Source organism: Vipera berus (assembly GCF_964194415.1).
Source record: "Vipera berus genome assembly, chromosome: 1".
Taxonomy (NCBI): domain Eukaryota; kingdom Metazoa; phylum Chordata; class Lepidosauria; order Squamata; family Viperidae; genus Vipera; species Vipera berus.
Window position 1 is genome coordinate 159,651,356 of NC_138202.1, and position 19,488 is coordinate 159,670,843.

Genomic DNA, 19,488 nt, shown 5'->3' on the forward strand with positions numbered 1-19,488 from the left:
AAAAAGTGATGAAGTACAGGTAGTCCTCGACTTACAATAGTTCGCTTAGTGACTGTTCAAAGTTACAATGGCACTGAAAAAAGTACCCCCCAAGCCACAGCTGAGCAAGACACCTGCCTGCCCACTCAGCGGCGCTCTTCCTCCTGTCCGAGGTTTTCATTGTTGTGAGCATTTCTGTTGAGGATTGGCAGCGGGGGTGGGGTGGGGGGTGTTTGGTTTTTATTTTTTTCCCCCCCGTCTGCTGGGTGAGTGCAGCAGGTTCTGGTCACTTCACATGACCCTGGGACACTGTGACTGTCATAAATATGAATCAATTGCCAAGCATCTGAATGTAAATCATAAGACCCTGGAGATGCTGCAACATTCCAGCTGATCGGCGTTTCTTCTGAGCCCTGACAGCCCTGCAGCTCCAGCCGTCTCTCGCTCAGGCTTGTGCGGTGCTGCCACCAGTTCAGCTCCTTCCCCTCCCCCACTACCACTTTTCTAGGATAGCCGCGTACCAACTGCCAGGTGCCAATGTACCACAGGTGGTACCCGTGCCACTGGTTCAAAAGCCCTGGTCTATATGACCTTCCTCTTCAGCCAGGCCTTTTCTCTTTGAGTTAGTTTTAACAGTGGTTTTAACTACTTTTGTTATATTTGGTTAATTTTTGAATTTTAGCTATTGTCAATGCTCTAAATTTAAACAAATAAAAATAATTGTTAGTGACCAAAATAAATTGACTGATTGACCCACTGACTAAAAAAAATTGATTAGCTGTGAGGAGAGAGAGACACATATGAACCCAGTGCTTAACTCACAATTTTGGAGTCATTAATTAAAATTTGGTGATGTGGACAGGCAGCAAACGCTGTAAAGAGCTCCTCCAAAAGTAAAAGCTTTCTTTTTTTTCTTTTAACTTTTTAACCCTTTTTAGCACTGCATTTTAACCTACTTTTAACCCATTTTTAACCTATTTTTAACCCATTTTTAAATCTGTTTTAACCCTCGTTTGACTTTTTATATTAGTCAAAGACTTTTTATAAAGGATATATATACTGGAGAGGATACCATTGTTTTACCTACATTTTAACAACTCTACAAGCCAGGATTACCAAGAATGGGGAAAAGGAGAAAGAGACAGCACAAAGTTCTTCCAAGCCACTAAAGCCGCAGAAAATGGAAGATTTCCATTTCCATGTTTCCCCTTCTTGTCAGCTATAATGTCAGTCATCTTTATGATACTTGTTTCATGGCTGACTTGGTTTCCTTGTCCTTATTGTACTAAGTAGTATTTTTTTTCTATCTGAATAGAAAAATACTACAGTAATTTAAGCCTGATTTCAAAAGAGTAGCTCAAGGGCTCACAGTCATTGAATACTTAGTTCTTTATTTCATTTAACCTGCACAGTTTATTTATTAGCTGCTTCCTCCAGGAGCTCTAGATAATATACACAGTAGGCCCTTCCTCCAGTTCTGTGCCCACAGTATTTCGGTCAAATAGATTGAGCTGAGACAAGGGTATTGGCACAAAATTATCCAGTGAGCTTCCATGAGTTGGATTTGAAATCCTAATTGACAGTCCTAATCCTTTCTAACCATGAAATCATGCAGGCTGTCTCACAGCAATGTATATTAAAATATGTAATACTGGGAATTGCCACTGTATCATTTATCATCTTTTCACAAGAGACACCTAAAAATATGCTTTGGGGAGTCACTGAGCTATTACAGAATTCTAATGTTCTAATTCCAGTGAGACAAAATATTTTTTAAAGATGATCCTAATTTTCTAAGAGAAAGATTTACAATCAAGGTTAGGCTGTTTGTTGCTGTTACGGCGGTTGATTATATTTAGGATTTTGGCTGGCTTTAGCTGCTTGCAATTTTGACTTCTGTATTTTACCTTTGTTTAGCTCACAGTTTGGTTTTAATCCTAAAGTACAGTATCATCATCTTTGAATATATTGTGACTCAAAAAGTGAAAGAGGATAAACCAATGTCATTCCTATTTTGCAGACCTTTGGAGCGTTCGAGTGAAGATGTGGATATTATATTTACTCGCCTAAAAGAAGTAAAAGCTTTTGAGAAATTTCATCCCAATCTTCTCCAGCAAATATGTCTCTGTGGCTATTATGAAAACTTGGAAAAGGGTGTTACATGTAAGGTTTTTTTTTTAAAGATTAAAATAATGTAGGAGAGTAAACCAGGAATCAAATCAAAGTTTCTTCTTTTTTCAATGTTCAGTGTTTATAATGTGAAATCCTTTTTATGTTTTAATGTTTAACTTTTGAATATCAATATTTTTAATGTGAAATATCTTAATTTTAATGTTTTTAATGGGAAATGTTCTTTAGAGCAGGGATAAAATTATCTTTCTTATGAAATTAGTTCATGTACTCATTTCTATATGTAATCCATTAGCCATTTATTATTTCTGTTATTAGTTATAAGTTATAGTATGTATAAATATTTCAAATAATTATTTATAATTACTATGATACTGTAATTATATTTGTTTATTAATCTGAGACCAAAAAAGTTATAACCTTAACACTGCTAGATTGTAGTATGAAAAGAGCTTAAATATTAGTTGGTTTATTATTTAAATGGATCAAATTACTGGTGTGTTAATTACCTACCTATCCTAGATGAATTTTCATGCAAGCTTCTAGGATGGAAGTTAACAACTTGTCTTATCATGAAACAGATACAGCTGACTCTTATTGTTGTCATTGGGTCTCCGATCTCTATTTCTCCTCCAATTTGCCCCTTTTTCATCTTGCCAGTTAGAACAAGCTTTTTATTTTTATATTTTTACTGTGTAAGACAGGAAGAGAGAGTAAGTGAAGGGAGAGAAGACAGGTGGGAAATGTCATGACTGCAACTTCTGCAAAACTAAAAAACTCACAATTTGGAAGTTACTAATGAGGCAGGATAGGATGCCTTCTTCAGGATGTTCTGGTAACTAGTGGTTCGTGTGGAGAAGCATCTTGGCTTTATAAAATTCATTACGGGGGAAAGACTTTTGTGCTAATTCTTTTCTCTGTACATTTTTGTGGCCGTTCCATTCCCACCCCCCATTACCTTTATGGCACAATTTTAAATCACAACAGTAAGAAGATCAGAATAACTGCAGAAATGCTATAGTTTATTTGCAGAAGAAATAGTTTTGGGTCTACATTTTCTGTCCAAAGATGTATAATCTGACTTTTTGGGGGAAAAATAGTATTAACAAGCAAAGTAGATATTAAAGCACCCAGTGAAGATATAATCTAAATAATAACAACAACAATAGTTGGAAGGGACCTTGGAGGTCATCTAGTCCAACCCCCTGCTCAGGCAGGAAACCCTATACCATTTCAGACAAATGGCTGTCCAGTCTCTTCTTAAAAACTTCCAGTTTTGGAGCATTCACAGCTCCTGGAGGCAGGTTGTTGCACTGGTTAATTGTTCTAACTGTCAGAAAATTTCTCCTTAGTTCTCCTTAAGTTGCTTGCAGTCTGATAGGGTGAGTGGCTTGGGGAGCTGAAGGATTACCATCTTGCTCAAAACTGCTATGCAGCCTTTATGGAGACTTGATTTGTACAAGGTTCATTTCCTTAAACTCTTTTGGATATTTATAACTTAACTATACATTTACAACTTATTTCTTCTGACTGACAGGAAAGAATAAGACACTTAGTGAGTTGCTTTCTTTTTGGAATTAAGGAGAGGGGAAAAATCCTATCTTAAAGGATTTTGACTTAAACACGAAAAGCTTAATAAGATTGTGATTTAAGAAAGTTTTAAATAGATAAGGGGGACAGTAAGTCTAGGAAAAGAATATTACCTTGATGAAAATACCTTTGAAAATAATAAAATTAAGTAGACAAACAGGACTTTTGTGGGAATGTTAATTATTTTTTATTAAGGAAAGTAGATAATTGATGAATTTTACAAAATAAGAAGGTAAGGTTAACTTGAGAGTTTGGTCTGGTGGTTTAGTCTGGTGGTTAAGGGATCAGAAAGTGGGAGACCATGCGTTCGAGTCCCGCCTTACCCATGAAAACCAGTTGGGTGACCTTGTGCCAGTCAATCTCTTTCAGCCCAATTCACCTCACAGGGTTGTTGTGGGGACAGTGGTAGAAGGAAGATGTATTGGATATGTTTGACACCTTGAGTTATTATTTGTAAAAATAATAAAGGTGGGATACAAATAAAATAAATAAATAAATGGCCCAGAAACAGTGACTGTATCTATTGTATGGCAAGCTTATTGGGACTAAAGTGTTAAGGAAAGAGAAAAGCAAAGCAGCAAAAAAAAAAGGAGAAGCTTGACTTCTTACTTTCAACCTAGTTAATTGATGTACTTTATTTTGGAGCCATAATATAATGGCACCAACAAGAAAAACAGCAAAAATAGGAGAAGGGAAGGAAACAGTCACTAGGACATCTTGCAGACAATGGCATTACTTCAGGTTTCTTGCAGAAAATCTTTGAGGAATTTAGCAAGAGAATATCTGAAACAATTGCCAATAGTTTGGCCGCTTTAAAAAAAGAAATGGAGGAAGGATTTGCACAGATAAAAAAGCACATGAGAGAAGAAATTAAGAAGATTGAAGAATCTATAGGATTTCATTATAGTATATTCTACTTTATATAATTATCCAAGAAATTTCTTTGGAAAATGGATGAGTATTTATATAAATAGAATTTACCAAAGACTATAGAGAATCAGGGATAACATTATGAATATACCTATAATAATAGAGGAAGTTAGTGAAGTTCTTAAAAAGTCTAAAACAGGAAAGGCACCTGGTCCAGACAGTCTGCTGGCCTCTTACTATAAATATTTTGAGGATGAATGTTTGTAACCTTTACAACAAGTGATGTATATTATTTACATAAATAGAAGATTCCTGACAGCTGAAAAGAGTTTGGTAGAGTACTAATACCTAAAATGGACAGATTTTGGTACTACCCACCACAGAAGAATGGTTGACAGAATTGACAGAATGTCTATGGAGATTCTCAGTCCTCCAGTTCATAGTTATTCTAAAGATGCTTTTTTCATGAGGCAACTGGGCTTCCTTGTTTTTCTTTGAAGATGTTTTGCTTCTCATCCAAGAAGCTTCTTCAGCTCTGACAGAACTTTCTGAGATGGCAAAACTGACTTCTTTGATTAGAGAAAGGTCATTATTGACATCCAGTAATGACTGGAAACCCCTTAGGGATTTTTTGTGTAAAAACTATTTTGTGACTTATGTTTTTGATGATTGGAAAGAATAGGTTATAGTAAGAAAGGAATTATGATGTAATCTTACAGAGACAGTTTTGATTATAATTGTATGTATAACTGCTGAAAGGAATATTAAAGCTCGGTATTTCCTTTTATTTGTATGTTCTCTTTCATTGTTTTCATTTTTTCTATTTCATTTTTCTTAGTCTCTTTTTTCTTTGCTTTCTTTCCCCCCCCCACATTTAATAATTTTTTTTTCTTTGAATGTTTTTCTTATTATGTATGTAAAATCTTTTAATAAAAACCATTTGTTTTTGTTTATTTGTTTTGTTTTTTTTAAAAACAGCCTTGCAAAGTCCTGTTTTAAATGCCAGGTTGTAATCAGTCATGATGTACACAATTAACTTGTATGTTTTCCATCCACCCAAGCACAGCTTCATGTTTTATAGCTGCTTCTGCACAAACAAAAGACAATTTGCCAATCTGCTTGTGTGAAGTTTTCACTTAACTTCTCACAATCACCATAGCAATGACAGGAATAAACCGTACTTTGCTTCCCTTGCCCTCATGCGAATATCTATTTTTGTCGTAGAAATGGGTAATGCATTTCAGAAATGCAGAGAGATTGCCACGCAAATGGGGGAAAAAACATTTAAAAAAGTGCCCCATGAGTACTCAGTACTGTCCACAAAGGACTGATTGGTTTTGGGGAAACAGAATGAATTTTAGAATAGAAGAAACAAGACAGTTATGAAAAGTAGACTTACAAATATAAATGTTTTTACCACAGGTTCTGGCTTGCCATATTTTGATCATGTATGATGTAGACCTAAGGAGCATTTCTGAGGGTTTCTTTATATTAAAATATTTTGCAGCATAATAGTATTAGTAGTTTAAGGGTGTCAAGATGAAGGAATTAATTACGATATGATGTGGGTAGAAAGCAATAAAGGCAGATCCATGGGCATCTACAGGGGTGCAGTGATGTCAAACGTCATGATGTCATTGCTCCAATGATGGAATTATTTATTTTATGTCCTTTGTGCAACTAATGCATATTTTGTAATTTTGTCATACAAGTAGTCCTCGTCTTACAGCCATTCATTTAATGACTGTTAAAGTTATAACAACACTGGGAAAAGTGACTTATTACCGTTTTTTACACTTATGACCATTGTATCATCTCCATGGTCATGTGGTCAACATTTGGTTGCTCGGTAACTGGCATGTATTTATAAGGGATGCACTGTGCCAGGTTCATGTGATCTACCATTTGTAACCTAACCAGCTGGCTTCTGACAAGCAAAGTCAATGGGGGAAGCCAAATTCGCTTAACAACCGCGTGATTCAGTTAACAGTTGTAATAAAAAAAGTTGTACATTGGGGAAAAGTCTGTTAACAACTCTCTTGCTTAACAATGGAAATTTTGAGCTCAGTTGCAGTCGTAAGTCAAGGACTACATGTAGTTGTCATAATTTATATGATTTACAAAATGATGACATTTTGACAAACATGACATCAAGTTTCTTACTGAACATGGATGGGAGGTAAATACAAAAATAAACCAACCCATTTTAACCAATGTAATTAGCAAATTCCAAAGAATATTAGGAATTATAGTTCAGTCTGAAAACTGCAGATGTCGAAATTCTCTTTGAAAATGTAATCGCTGCTACTGCAAATATGCTTATTTAATCAAAAGTTATTATAACTAAGATATTAATCATATAGTTACTATAAATACAATGTATCTTTGAATTTGATTATCTCCCTCTCTCTTTTGGCAGTATTTCGTCAAGGTGATATTGGAACAAATTGGTATGCTGTATTGACAGGATCCTTGGATGTTAAAGTTTCTGATACGAGCAACCATCAGGTAAAATTGCATCTCTAATGAACTATAGTTTTCTCAGGAAAATATTGCCTACCTATAGACTACTAAACATTTTGTTCCTGTAACCTTTAATTCGGCAATATGGTACAACATTGAGAAACAGTTTTACTGAACTAGAGGACTGAACAATACTAGCCTCTTCCTTTTCCAGGCCTGACTCCAAAAAGTCTGTTTATGTAGCATGGCTTTTATTCCATAATTACTAACGAGGAACCGGCAGTGTCCACAGGGCAGACGTATGAAGAAAGTGGTATTGTATATGGTCTGCTGCTTTGGAACATGAGTTGTGACATCGGACACACATAGGAAAGAGGCTAAGTCTTCATCCCATAGCTTCATCACCCACTCAGTTGGAGACTGATTCTGCAAGCACCATTCACAGACATGCTTTCAGGATGCAACTCTACTTTCTTTTCCATTTTTCTGCCTTTATTATAAACTACTTTTCTAACAAGTCCTTGTTGGAATTTTAGTGTCATGAGGGCTGTGTGACACCTATGAAGAAGAACTCGGTCAAGTATACGGTCAAATTTGAAAAGTGAATCCATTGCTTGAAGCATAGAGGCACTGTGTAAATGGCCCCTTCAAAGGGCTTTCTGGGTCATTTGAGTTTGTGTGTGTACACACAACTATAATGCCACTGAATGGAAGCACTTTTTCTGTTTAGAGCAGGGGTGTCAAACTCAATTTCATTGAGGGCCACATCAGCATTGCGGTTGCCCTCAAGGGGTCGGGTGGGTATGGCCAAGGTGGGCGTGGCCTATTGGGTGGGCGTGGCTAGAGCATATGGTCTACTGGGTGGGCATGGCCAGTTCTACATCGTTCGCATCAAGGGTGCCTATGGGGGCCTGGGCAGGAGTGGGACAGATCTGAGGGTCTCTGGCAGAAGGAGGGTCTCTGAACCAGAGCCAAGGCAGTGGGGGCTGTTCCCTCACTGTTTCCAGGATGGCTTCGCAGGCCACATGAAACCACTTCGTGGGCCGGATGTGGCCTTGTGTTTGACATGTCTGGTTTAGAGGAAAGGAGCTAAGTCTTTTTGTTCAGCTGGGCCTTTTCTTTTGCAACTAGTTAGTTAGGACTTTGCATATACCACGGGTCGGCAACCCGCAGCTCCGGAGCCGCATGCGGCTCTTTGAGCTGTCTCCTGTGGCTCCCAGTCGCCCGGTGCGCGCGCACCACTCTGAACGGGAGGAGGTGCGCGCGCACCACTCCAAAGGTTTGGAGAGCTGCGCCCGCACCTCTCGGAACGGGCAGCGGCAGTACCCGTTTGGAGACCTGCTGGTGCCGGTTTAGAAAGCTGCTGGAGCCACCCCCGGCACCTCCAAACTGCCGCCCGAACACCCGTTTGGAGACCTGCTGGTGCAGCACCAGCAGGTCTCCAAACGGGTGTTCAGGCGGAGGTGCGGGCGCACCTCTCCAAAGGTTTGGAGAGCTGCGCGCGCACCTCCGCCCGAACACCCGTTTGGAGACCTGCTGGTGTTCGGGTGGAGGTGCGGTTTGGAGACCTGCTGGTGCCGGTTTAGAAAGCTGCCGGAGCCACCCCCGGGACCTCCAAACTGCTGCCCGAACACCCGTTTGGAGACCTGCTGGTGTTCGGACGGAGGTGCGGTTTGGAGACCTGCTGGTGCCGGTTTAGAAAGCTGCCGGAGCCACCCCCGGGACCTCCAAACTGCTGCCCGAACACCCGTTTGGAGACCTGCTGGTGTTCGGGCGGAGGTGCGGTTTGGAGACCAGCTGGTGCCGGTTTAGAAAGCTGCCGGAGCCACCCCCGGGACCTCCAAACTGCCGCCCGAACACCCGTTTGGAGACCTGCTGGTGTTCGGGCGGAGGTGCGGTTTGGAGACCTGCTGGTGCCGGTTTAGAAAGCTGCCGGAGCCACCCCCGGGACCTCCAAACTGCCGCCCGAACACCCGTTTGGAGACCTGCTGGTGTTCGGGCGGAGGTGCAGTTTGGAGACCTGCTGGTGCCAGTTTAGAAAGCTGCCGGAGCCACCCCCGGGACCTCCAAACTGCTGCCCGAACACCCGTTTGGAGACCTGCTGGTGTTCGGGCGGAGGTGCGGTTTGGAGACCTGCTGGTGCCGGTTTAGAAAGCTGCCGGAGCCACCCCCGGGACCTCCAAGCTGCCGCCCGAACACCCGTTTGGAGACCTGCTGGTGCAGCACCAGCAGGTCTCCAAACGGGTGTTCGGGCGGAGGTGCGCGCGCACCTCCACCCGAACACCTGTTTGGAGACCTGCTGGTGTTCGGGCGGAGGTGCGGTTTGGAGACCTGCTGTTGCCGGTTTAGAAAGCTGCTGGAGCCACCCCCGGCACCTCCAAACTGCCGCCCGAACACCCGTTTGGAGACCTGCTGGTGCAGCACCAGCAGGTCTCCAAACGGGTGTTCAGGCGGAGGTGCGGGCGCACCTCTCCAAAGGTTTGGAGAGCTGCGCGCGCACCTCCGCCCGAACACCCGTTTGGAGACCTGCTGGTGTTCGGGTGGAGGTGCGGTTTGGAGACCTGCTGGTGCCGGTTTAGAAAGCTGCCGGAGCCACCCCCGGGACCTCCAAACTGCTGCCCGAACACCCGTTTGGAGACCTGCTGGTGTTCGGACGGAGGTGCGGTTTGGAGACCTGCTGGTGCCGGTTTAGAAAGCTGCCGGAGCCACCCCCGGGACCTCCAAACTGCTGCCCGAACACCCGTTTGGAGACCTGCTGGTGTTCGGGCGGAGGTGCGGTTTGGAGACCAGCTGGTGCCGGTTTAGAAAGCTGCCGGAGCCACCCCCGGGACCTCCAAACTGCCGCCCGAACACCCGTTTGGAGACCTGCTGGTGTTCGGGCGGAGGTGCGGTTTGGAGACCTGCTGGTGCCGGTTTAGAAAGCTGCCGGAGCCACCCCCGGGACCTCCAAACTGCCGCCCGAACACCCGTTTGGAGACCTGCTGGTGTTCGGGCGGAGGTGCAGTTTGGAGACCTGCTGGTGCCAGTTTAGAAAGCTGCCGGAGCCACCCCCGGGACCTCCAAACTGCTGCCCGAACACCCGTTTGGAGACCTGCTGGTGTTCGGGCGGAGGTGCGGTTTGGAGACCTGCTGGTGCCGGTTTAGAAAGCTGCCGGAGCCACCCCCGGGACCTCCAAGCTGCCGCCCGAACACCCGTTTGGAGACCTGCTGGTGCAGCACCAGCAGGTCTCCAAACGGGTGTTCGGGCGGAGGTGCGCGCGCACCTCCACCCGAACACCTGTTTGGAGACCTGCTGGTGTTCGGGCGGAGGTGCGGTTTGGAGACCTGCTGTTGCCGGTTTAGAAAGCTGCCGGAGCCACCCCCGGGACCTCCAAACTGCCGCTCGAACACCCGTTTGAGTTCGGGCGGCAGTTTGGAGGTCCCGGGGGTGGCTCCGGCAGCTTTCTAAACCGGCACCAGCAGGTCTCCAAACGGGTGTTCGGGCGGCAGTTTGGAGGTCCCCGGGGTGGCTCCGGCGGCGCCCGGGCTGAAGGCGGCGCCGCAACCCAGCACCCATCACCACAGAGACCCGTTGCCGCTGGCGTGCAGGTGCGTCCACATAAAAAAAGTGGAACTGCGCGCGTGTATCCATGCACACGCATGCGCAAAAAACAAAACGTTTTGCACATGCGCAAAACATTTTGTTTTATGCGCATGCGCGTGCGTGGATGCACGCACGCGGCTCCCACTTTTTTTATGTGTGATGGAACCGGTTCCCAGTGGCTCTTTTGCTTTTTCAGGTTGCCGACCCCTGGCATATACCATAACCTTATATTAGGATTTCCACTGCTCTTCCTAGTTTAAATGTCTTTTGATGAGTAATTTCCAAACAGACCTGCTCTGTCTTGAATATGACTAACCTATGAGCAGTCGCAGAAAGTTAAGGAACTGGATCATACGGAGTCCCATGTTTACATTTATATTTATGCCAGATATAACAGTAAACTGTTGCTCCTTACAGTACCTACCAGTCCCTTCCCTGACCAAACGTCAAGGAATTGTGAATAGCTGTGTAGGCTGTCCAAACACCTCTTAAGCATGAGGAGACTTATGGAACAGTTGAAGGAAATGTCAAGGATGAATCAAAATTTCTAGGAAAGTGGGCACAGACGTCCCTTCCACCTTCCCACCAAAATAAGTGCTATTTTTTTTGCCTTAGGATTATTGTCTCTGAGCTTCTGGAAAGTCATATGTTTTCCAAAACTACTTTGTTATTCTCTACTTCCTACACATTATGCTTTGAACTCTCTAAACACCAACATTTATAATGATTCCATTTTTCAGTGAAGCCTGCCGTAAAATGCTTAGTCTGGATCCCTTGAATTAGACCAAACAAAGGCTATATTGACCAGGTTCACTTCCGTTACTTGTAAATTTCCTTTAGGGTTATATATATTGTTTTTTCCCCCTTTTACTTTTTCCACACTGAAAAATCTAGAATATAAGACCTGTGACCCATCTGATGGTAGGTATCTAATTCTGACATAACTCAATAATTGTTTTGTATATATAAAATTCCAAATACAGGTTCTAGGATCTCCAGATGAAAATTCCCTGTGAAATATTGGAAAATCAACCTCGATCAGTCTAAATTACCCTGGGATAAATGGACAAATGAACTAGCTTACTAGAAGGTGTTTCAAGCACCCACTGAGATCCAGACAGCTCCATCTGGATTGTGTTCTGAAGGGACTTAAAGACCTGACTAGCCTCCCAGGCCTTGGGTTGGGGTGTTTTGAGCCTCTTGGGCATGCAGGATTCTTTATGTTTTCTGTCATTTAGCCAGATTTGCAATTTTCTTCTCTATTTTTCACTTGTACCTATCTAGTTGTTGTTTTTTTCTTTCCTTACTCATATTGTATTTTTTTCTGTTTGTTAGGTTGCTTGCCTCCTAAAAGTTGGGTGGTGCCTAAATGAATTAAATTACATTACATTAAATTAAAGCCTTTTCCTATAAAATATGCCTATATTTTTATAATTCTACAAAATATGGTCTTCATTAATATTGCTAAACAAGCAGTCAAACAATAAAAGAGACAAACTATTCAAATTTAAAATGTGAAAACCCAGATTCATTTTGTTGTCTCTTCAAAGTCATTTGATTTATTTGTATGGAAGCAGTAACCATTGAAGTAACTGGTCAATTCAGGTGCTACTGACACTTGTATTTCATGTGAGTAATAAACGTAGGAAAATTAGCAGATTAAACACAGTCCAGCTGTTTTATGCTGGGTTGTGTTAATATTTGCAGAATTCTATACCACAAGAGGGCAGTGGTAGAATGAATAAAGTTTTAAATTTTTTTCTACATTAAACTAAGCAGACTTAGAGCTCTTGCAGTATTAAGAGTTATCTTTTTTTCATCATTGGATGGGTTGATTTGGCTACTGAAACCACTCGAAAACAGTGCAGAAATAGAAACCTAGGTTCTTTGAGTGTGGGTTTGAGAGTAACTCCTGCAATTGAATATGGCAATTCACTATTCTTAGTTACTTATTTACGGGTGTTACAATGAAAGTAGTTTGTCTGTATGTGAAAACCTAACTCTAGAGTCTGACTTCAGTGGCCTTTATTTAACCAAATTTCAAAGAATCACGAAAGAACTATTTGACAGCATTTCTGATTTTTCCTTGAGTTACATTACTGCTACCATAACTGAGCTATAAAATATGGATGACTGCTAGAAGGCAGCCAAGATTTAAAGTTAGCAAGATGGGATTTGCCTTTCTTAAGGGACAGTGATGGATCCTGCATTTGCTCACCGGGGAAAAATAAAATAAATAGAAACACAACACAGCAACATCCACAGTGGCAATTCTGTGAATTGATTTTTAATATTTAAGTAGCCTGGAAGAAAACTTCAAGCTACAAGCATTATTTTTTGGGGGGGAAAAGACTTTCAATCAATAGAGTTTTCTCAAAAATTGGGGGGAAATTCATGTCTTTTCTATCTTTTATTTTAAAGGCAGGTCTTTCATGTGCCTTCTTAGCTGCCTTTTTGTATTTGACAGAGAAAATAGGATGGAGAGAACAGTTTATTTGCAAACACATTTCTTTTGATGGTTTAATTGGTAAATCTGTTCCATTCCATTACTGCATCTATTCATACATAGTAGAACAAAAGTACTTCTGAATATATTTTTCATGCTTCTTCTCTGTGAACTGCTGTTTGAATCATAAAAGCATTTTTATGTATTTTTGAGAATGAAGAAATACCTCTAGTAATCTCAGGGAGACAAGTATTGCTAGTCTGTTTCCTCATTGTCCTTTTTTTAAACCAATTTCTTCATTCTTTTTTTTTCAAAGATCTGTTTTCCATTTAAAAAGTGACAAAAAATGTTTTTGTTCTAATTCCATCTTTTGGAAATAGAGAGCAAGTTAACTGTCATAAATAGGAACCACTTGCCAAGCATCTGAATTTTGATCATAGGTAGTCCTCTACAATGGTCATAAGTGTGAAAAATGGTCATAAGTCACTTTTTTCAGTGCCATTGTAATTTTGAATGGACATTAAGTGAATTGTTGTAAGTCAAGGACTACCTATGCTTTTTTGTGATAATGCTGGAAGCTGTTATTGAATGCATAGTGACAATAGACCAGGTGTGGGAAAAGTGCAGTTCATAGTTTTGTAATCCCCAGAGCCCAGTAGATCAGTGGCTCACAACCTTTTCTATATTTATATTATATATTTTTATACCGCCCTTCTCCCGAAGGACTCAGGGCGGTGTACAGGGCAATAAATATCAAAATGCAAAGTACAAAAGTTAAAAAGGATTAAATAATTATGCCCAATATAATAATATAATATATATGCCCCCACACCCCTAGAACACTTCTGATATATTCTTGTACCCCTTACAAAAGTTCGAAATAACAGCAAAGAATGATGCATATACACTATAATTTTGAAAACCCAAGGTTTTGCACCTCCTGGAATATTGTCTCACACCCCCAGTTGGGAACCTCTGATCAGGACTACCATTTGCTGACTTTATTTTTTTTAATTCTTAGTGGGTTTAAGGAGGATTAAGTTGCAGAAATATTTCCTGAACTTTGCAGAAATTTAAAGCATGGACTATGTAAAAAACCAACAATTCAGTCCTCATCAAAAAGATGGATTTGAACTCCCCAAACTCGCTTGCATTGCTGAAATTCCCTCTTCCATTTGCTTTTCAGTCTGGAAAAAAATGGAATAGACTGCAGAGTTTTATCAATCAGCAGAGGGCTCTGTAGTACAGAGGGGGGAAAAAATCTTAGTGATGTTGTACCCTCTACATAGGCAACCATTGTAGGAGGAGAGCTACGTCACTGTTTGGTAACAAAAAATCGGAAGTCTGATGTCACCTTTTTCAGCAAGCAATTTTTATTAAAAGACATAAGCTTTCATGAATTGCAGCTCATTTCATTGTACCTGCCTAATGAGACCTATCACCTTGGAAGGGTAGAGATGGATTGGCTAAGAGCCAAATTCCCAGAAGAAAATGAAATACAAAAATAAGGAAAAATAAATACATAGATATAAAAGAACAAAATATATAAAGGTAAAGATAAACAAAATAAAAGTAAACATACAAGTACAAGATACAGTAAAATCAAAAAGAATTAAAAAATAAATAGGGGCAAAAATGTCCCACTTCTGAAGGTATTTGGGCATGCTATGCAAAGCCCAGTGCAACTGTCAACTCTCTCTTGACAAAGGCTTTCTGTTCCTGGAAAAGTTGGTTGTAAAATTGGAAACTTCAAATTCTTACAGGCTTAAAGGCACCTACGTTTAATTTAACCTGGGTTATACTGTATAAACTGGAAATAGGCACATACTCAATTAGGTTCTACTCAAAATTTATTTATAGTCCAAAACCAATCACAAATAGGTGCAGATATACTACAATTCCAGAGACCCTTTTACTATTTTTTTTCCTTTTGTACCTTTGAATCAGTGTTGACTCCTGGACTAGTGTCTGTGGTTTTCTTGGAAAGATTTCAGTATAGGTTTGCCCTTGTTTGAGGTAGCGGGACTGGCTCAAGTCACCAAGTTGGCTTTGTCCTAAGCTGGGTTCCTATGCTGATTCCTTAACTATATACCAAACAGGTTCTCCTTTTATTAATTAACTCACATCATATTTAGAATGTGCTGTAAGATCATATTTAGCAAATATGCCTACATAATATAGTGGTTGTGCTAATTTTGATGACTCAAATAGCAGTGAAAAATTAATTTTATGACTATCAATAGCCTCATTTTCCTATTGCAACAAATAATTTGTTTGGGAGAAAATTCAGAAGAATTATTTTGGATCAGAACTAAGGCCTATTCAGTTTGGAAACAGATCTAATTTAAATTTATACCCTGCTATGAGGATGACAGCCTCCTCCATCAATACTCCCACAAGGTAGTATTTTAGGTGTTGCTTGTAATTCAGGAAATAGAAATTACCTACGAAATCTGTTAACTTAATATTCTAATGTCCCATGAATTTGTCTATACCCCTTTTAAAATCATCTAGATCAGTAACCATTACTAATGTTATTAGGTTAGGCATGTGTTGTATAAAGATGTATGCTCCATAGTTAGCTTCAGTGGAGAACTTCAAGATGTGAGTGAAAGATTCAGAATGTTTAGATCCAGATGCATGAGAGAGAGAAAAAAAAACTTCCCACTTTCCACACCTCAGTTTGGGACACAAAGTATTCCCATTATTTATTTCATACTCAGGTTTCTCCATGACCACTGACTTTTTAAACCACCGTTTTGCTTGTTATAGATGACTGAAGAATTTGACTTGAAGCATTACTTTCTGATGTTTCTAATGAGCATTTTGCCTTTCCAGGTCAGACCCTTTTGGCCTTCTGAAAGGCCTTGAAGACATGGCTGTGTAAATTACCGTAGCATGGAGCCCCAGTGGGGCTGTGGCACTTTGGAGGTGGCACATGGATAATGCCTCCATCTCCTCCATGTGCACATTTTGCTCCCTCCCTCTCCTTTCTGTTCAATTTCATTTTAATTGAATTTTAAATGTAAGATCCTTATTTGTTTTCATGCTTTATAGTGCATTTTATTCAATGTCTGTAAGCTGCCTAGAGTCTCTTTTGGAGAGAGGAGTGGTATACAAGCTTGATAAATAAGAATTAGTTTACTGCCTCCTTGTATGAGATTGTTATATGAACTTTGTACATACCAATATATAAATCAGATCTTTTATGTCAAAAACAAATCACATATTTTAAGTTTCTGACTCATCTTCTCTATAGAAAACTCAGTGGCTGACCCATCAGCTGGCAGCTAGCAGTAGGATATCAGCTGGTTCTCAGTTTCCATGGGGAATAACTCAGGTTTATCACATTCTTGAACTCTGATCATGAGAACAGAAGGAGTTCCTTGAGAGCAGTGTTAAACCATTTAATGGGCTCGTGTCGTGACTTTTCCATTAAAAAATGGTCACCAAAAAGAGATTGAGCCTTTGGCCACTAAGCTATCAAAAGAACTTGCTGTCTTTCCAGGAAAAACACCCTCACTTTTGATGAGTTTTTTTAGTCACCCTAAATCTACAGATGTGTATATGAACTTGATTTCCTTTTTGTTCCTTGTCCAATTATGCAGTATTGCCTTTTCTGAATTATGTTTTCTAAATGTAATCAGATTAATCATACTTCTAGGGCATAGGAAATGCCTCAAGTTATCTAAAATGTTTACTTTCTGAACAAGGTCTTTCTTCTTTCTTGAAAAAGGACTAGAGAGAGGTTTGATTTTCGCGGAAAAGGAAAATGGAACAAAAAGTAGCAGTATCGCAACTCTTAACTGTCCTGCTTCCCATGTTGTGCTAAGGCCAGTGGTGGGATTCAAATATGTGAACAACCGGTTCTCTGTGTGGATGCCGCTTCCGGAAGTCCATTATGGACCTGGTCAATAAAAAAATAGCTACCAGTTCTGCCAAAGTGGTGTGAACTGGCTGAATCCCACCACTGGCTAAGGCCAAGTGATTGTGAAAATGGAAATCCTGTGGTTAGTCAAGCCATTGCACTTAGTAAACCATGGCTTAGTGTAGTGTAGTATGTAGTATTCAGATACTGAATTCAAGTCAACAGGGGTTGGAATTCTCCCTTTCAGAATGAATCCTCTGCAATTAATTATTTTTATTTCCATTTTATGAATTCATCTCTTCAGACAAAAGAAGCAGAATTATGGTCTATTCATTGAACAAACCTGAATATTTAAGAGATTATATTGTAATGCCAGCACCACCATTGTCTATGTGCTCCATGTGATCTTGCCTGTGATAATCCTGTCCTGTATATATACTGTTTTTACAAATGTTCTATTTCTCAAGATGAAAAAGGACCCTTCCTCCCTCACACCCATTCAAGGGGGAGAGGTGACAAGTGACAAGTAGCTCATGAAACCATCACTTGAGTGATACAATGTATGTAGAAGCATCAAATGTCATACCATCATTACATAATTGTGACATTTGCATGATGTTACATGTTATGTATTGGGCTCAATGGTAATACCATGTGGGTTGCTGGAGCAGCTAACGGCTCTCCAGCAACCCAGACTACAAGTCTCCAATGTTGCTATTGGCTGTCCCTAGGCGGCAAATGGTTGTTTCAAACCTATTTGCTGCCGCCTAGGGGCTAGACTATATATTGCGGCTGGTTACAGCCCAATTTTCTGTTAAGATCTTGCAAGCAATAAACCATGAGTTTTCCTATACTCACTTGCCTCATCTTCATTCCTGCGCCAAAGAACCGGCTACACAACATTACGCATGATGTGTCATTTTGACATCAATATGTTTTGTTATGAACAAAGATCACACGTTTTGGGTTTTCTTTTGTGAGCCAAAATCATTGGCATCAGTAGACAAGGCTTCTTTCTAAAACAAAGGTAGAATCAATAGTCTTTCAATATTGGGGATGTTATGCTGGGAAGACAGTAGACTTGGTATTAGGCTGTTTTCTATGTTTCTAAAATGTCAAAGACAGCGAGTCATCATGGTGCTGTTAATAGACTTAAGGAAAAAGTATGAATCAAAGATGAAATAATTAGGTGATGTCCTGTAGCATATGAATAATATTAAAAGAAGAGTAAAAAGAACATTTTAAATGTAATTCCTTGAATATTGGGAACTACTAGGACTAAACAAGATGCGTAATTCTTGGTCCTGTTGTTAATGGCTGCAAAGCAGGATGTTGAAAAACTTGGGGTATAATCAGGCAGGTTCCCAAAACACAGTGGATTCATTCATTTCATTGGCATCCTTCAGTCTCGAAGAGACTATGGTATTGTGATCTGGAAAGAGGTCCTAAAGCAGCATCTGATGTGGCTAAAAAGGCCAATTCGAGAGTGGCAGTCCCTTTCACACTGGATTGGCTTTCTGCATTTTGAAGTAACTGAGGTGATAAGACCACTAGATAGCAGTAGCAATAGCACTTAGATTTATATAGCGTTTCACATTGCTTTTACAGCCCTCTCTAAGCAGTTTACGGAGTCAGCATATTGCCCCCCAACAATCTGGGTCCTCATTTTACTGACTTTGGAAGGATGGAAGGCTGAGTCAACCTTGAGCCCTATCAGGATCAAAGGAATTGAATTGGCAATGTGAAGAAATATTTGTGTATTGGACTGTTCAATTTGTATTAAAGCCTGAACATTGGTTTGCCCATTATCCTAACATAAAGTTGTCTGTACTTCTCTTGCAGAACTTCAGTTAACCATTAGATCAGGGTCCCCAACATATGGGCTGGGGCCCAGGACCGGGCTGCGGGCTCATGGCCAGCGGGCCACAGAAATGGCTGGCCAGTGCATGCATGCATGGGCTAGCGAGCGGGCGCAAATGGAGCCACTAGCAACGGGCTGGTGTGTGCAGCCTGTTTGTGCATATGCAAATCAGACCGCTAGCCACCAGGGGGGTACGTGGCCCAATTTTGCTGCAATGTAGTAGATGTTCAGATTTTTTACAGCAGAAATATAGTAACTACCTAATGTGAGGACTAGATTTTGACACTAGAAAGCCACTCTTTAGAGAATAGATGCCATTCTTTTTGTTTTTTTTATCAATACTTGATGTAGACTAAACATTCAGAGGATAAGCATTAGTTTGAACCAGGACAAGGCTTTCTTAAAGGACAAATACACTACTTGTAGGAAATGAGTTGTCATTTCCTAAGCATCGTTAGATCTTTGGCAAGACAGTAGTTCCTACACCCTTTGACATCCAAAGGCTGAGTGCCTGTCTCTTTAACTCTGCTTCACAGGATGCTGTGACAATATGCACCTTGGGAATAGGGACAGCGTTTGGAGAGTCGGTCTTGGATAACACCCCTCGTCATGCTACTATTGTTACAAGGGAAAACAGTGAACTCCTGCGCATTGAGCAGAAAGATTTCAAGGCACTTTGGGAGGTAAGCTCAAAAGAC

General features: G+C 40.7%; 1 protein-coding gene across 3 annotated transcripts in view; it reads left to right on the forward strand.

Annotated features, from left to right (window-relative positions):
• The window catches only part of RAPGEF4 (Rap guanine nucleotide exchange factor 4), a 182,544-nt gene that overhangs the window by 29,325 nt on the left and 133,731 nt on the right, over positions 1-19,488 (forward strand). For all 3 annotated transcript variants that reach the window (XM_081313438.1, XM_081313436.1, XM_081313437.1), the window contains exons 2-4: positions 2,000-2,142; positions 6,989-7,077; positions 19,327-19,473. In XM_081313438.1, the coding sequence (XP_081169564.1) occupies positions 2,000-2,142; positions 6,989-7,077; positions 19,327-19,473 (379 nt within the window). The remainder of the gene's footprint in view (positions 1-1,999; positions 2,143-6,988; positions 7,078-19,326; positions 19,474-19,488) is intronic.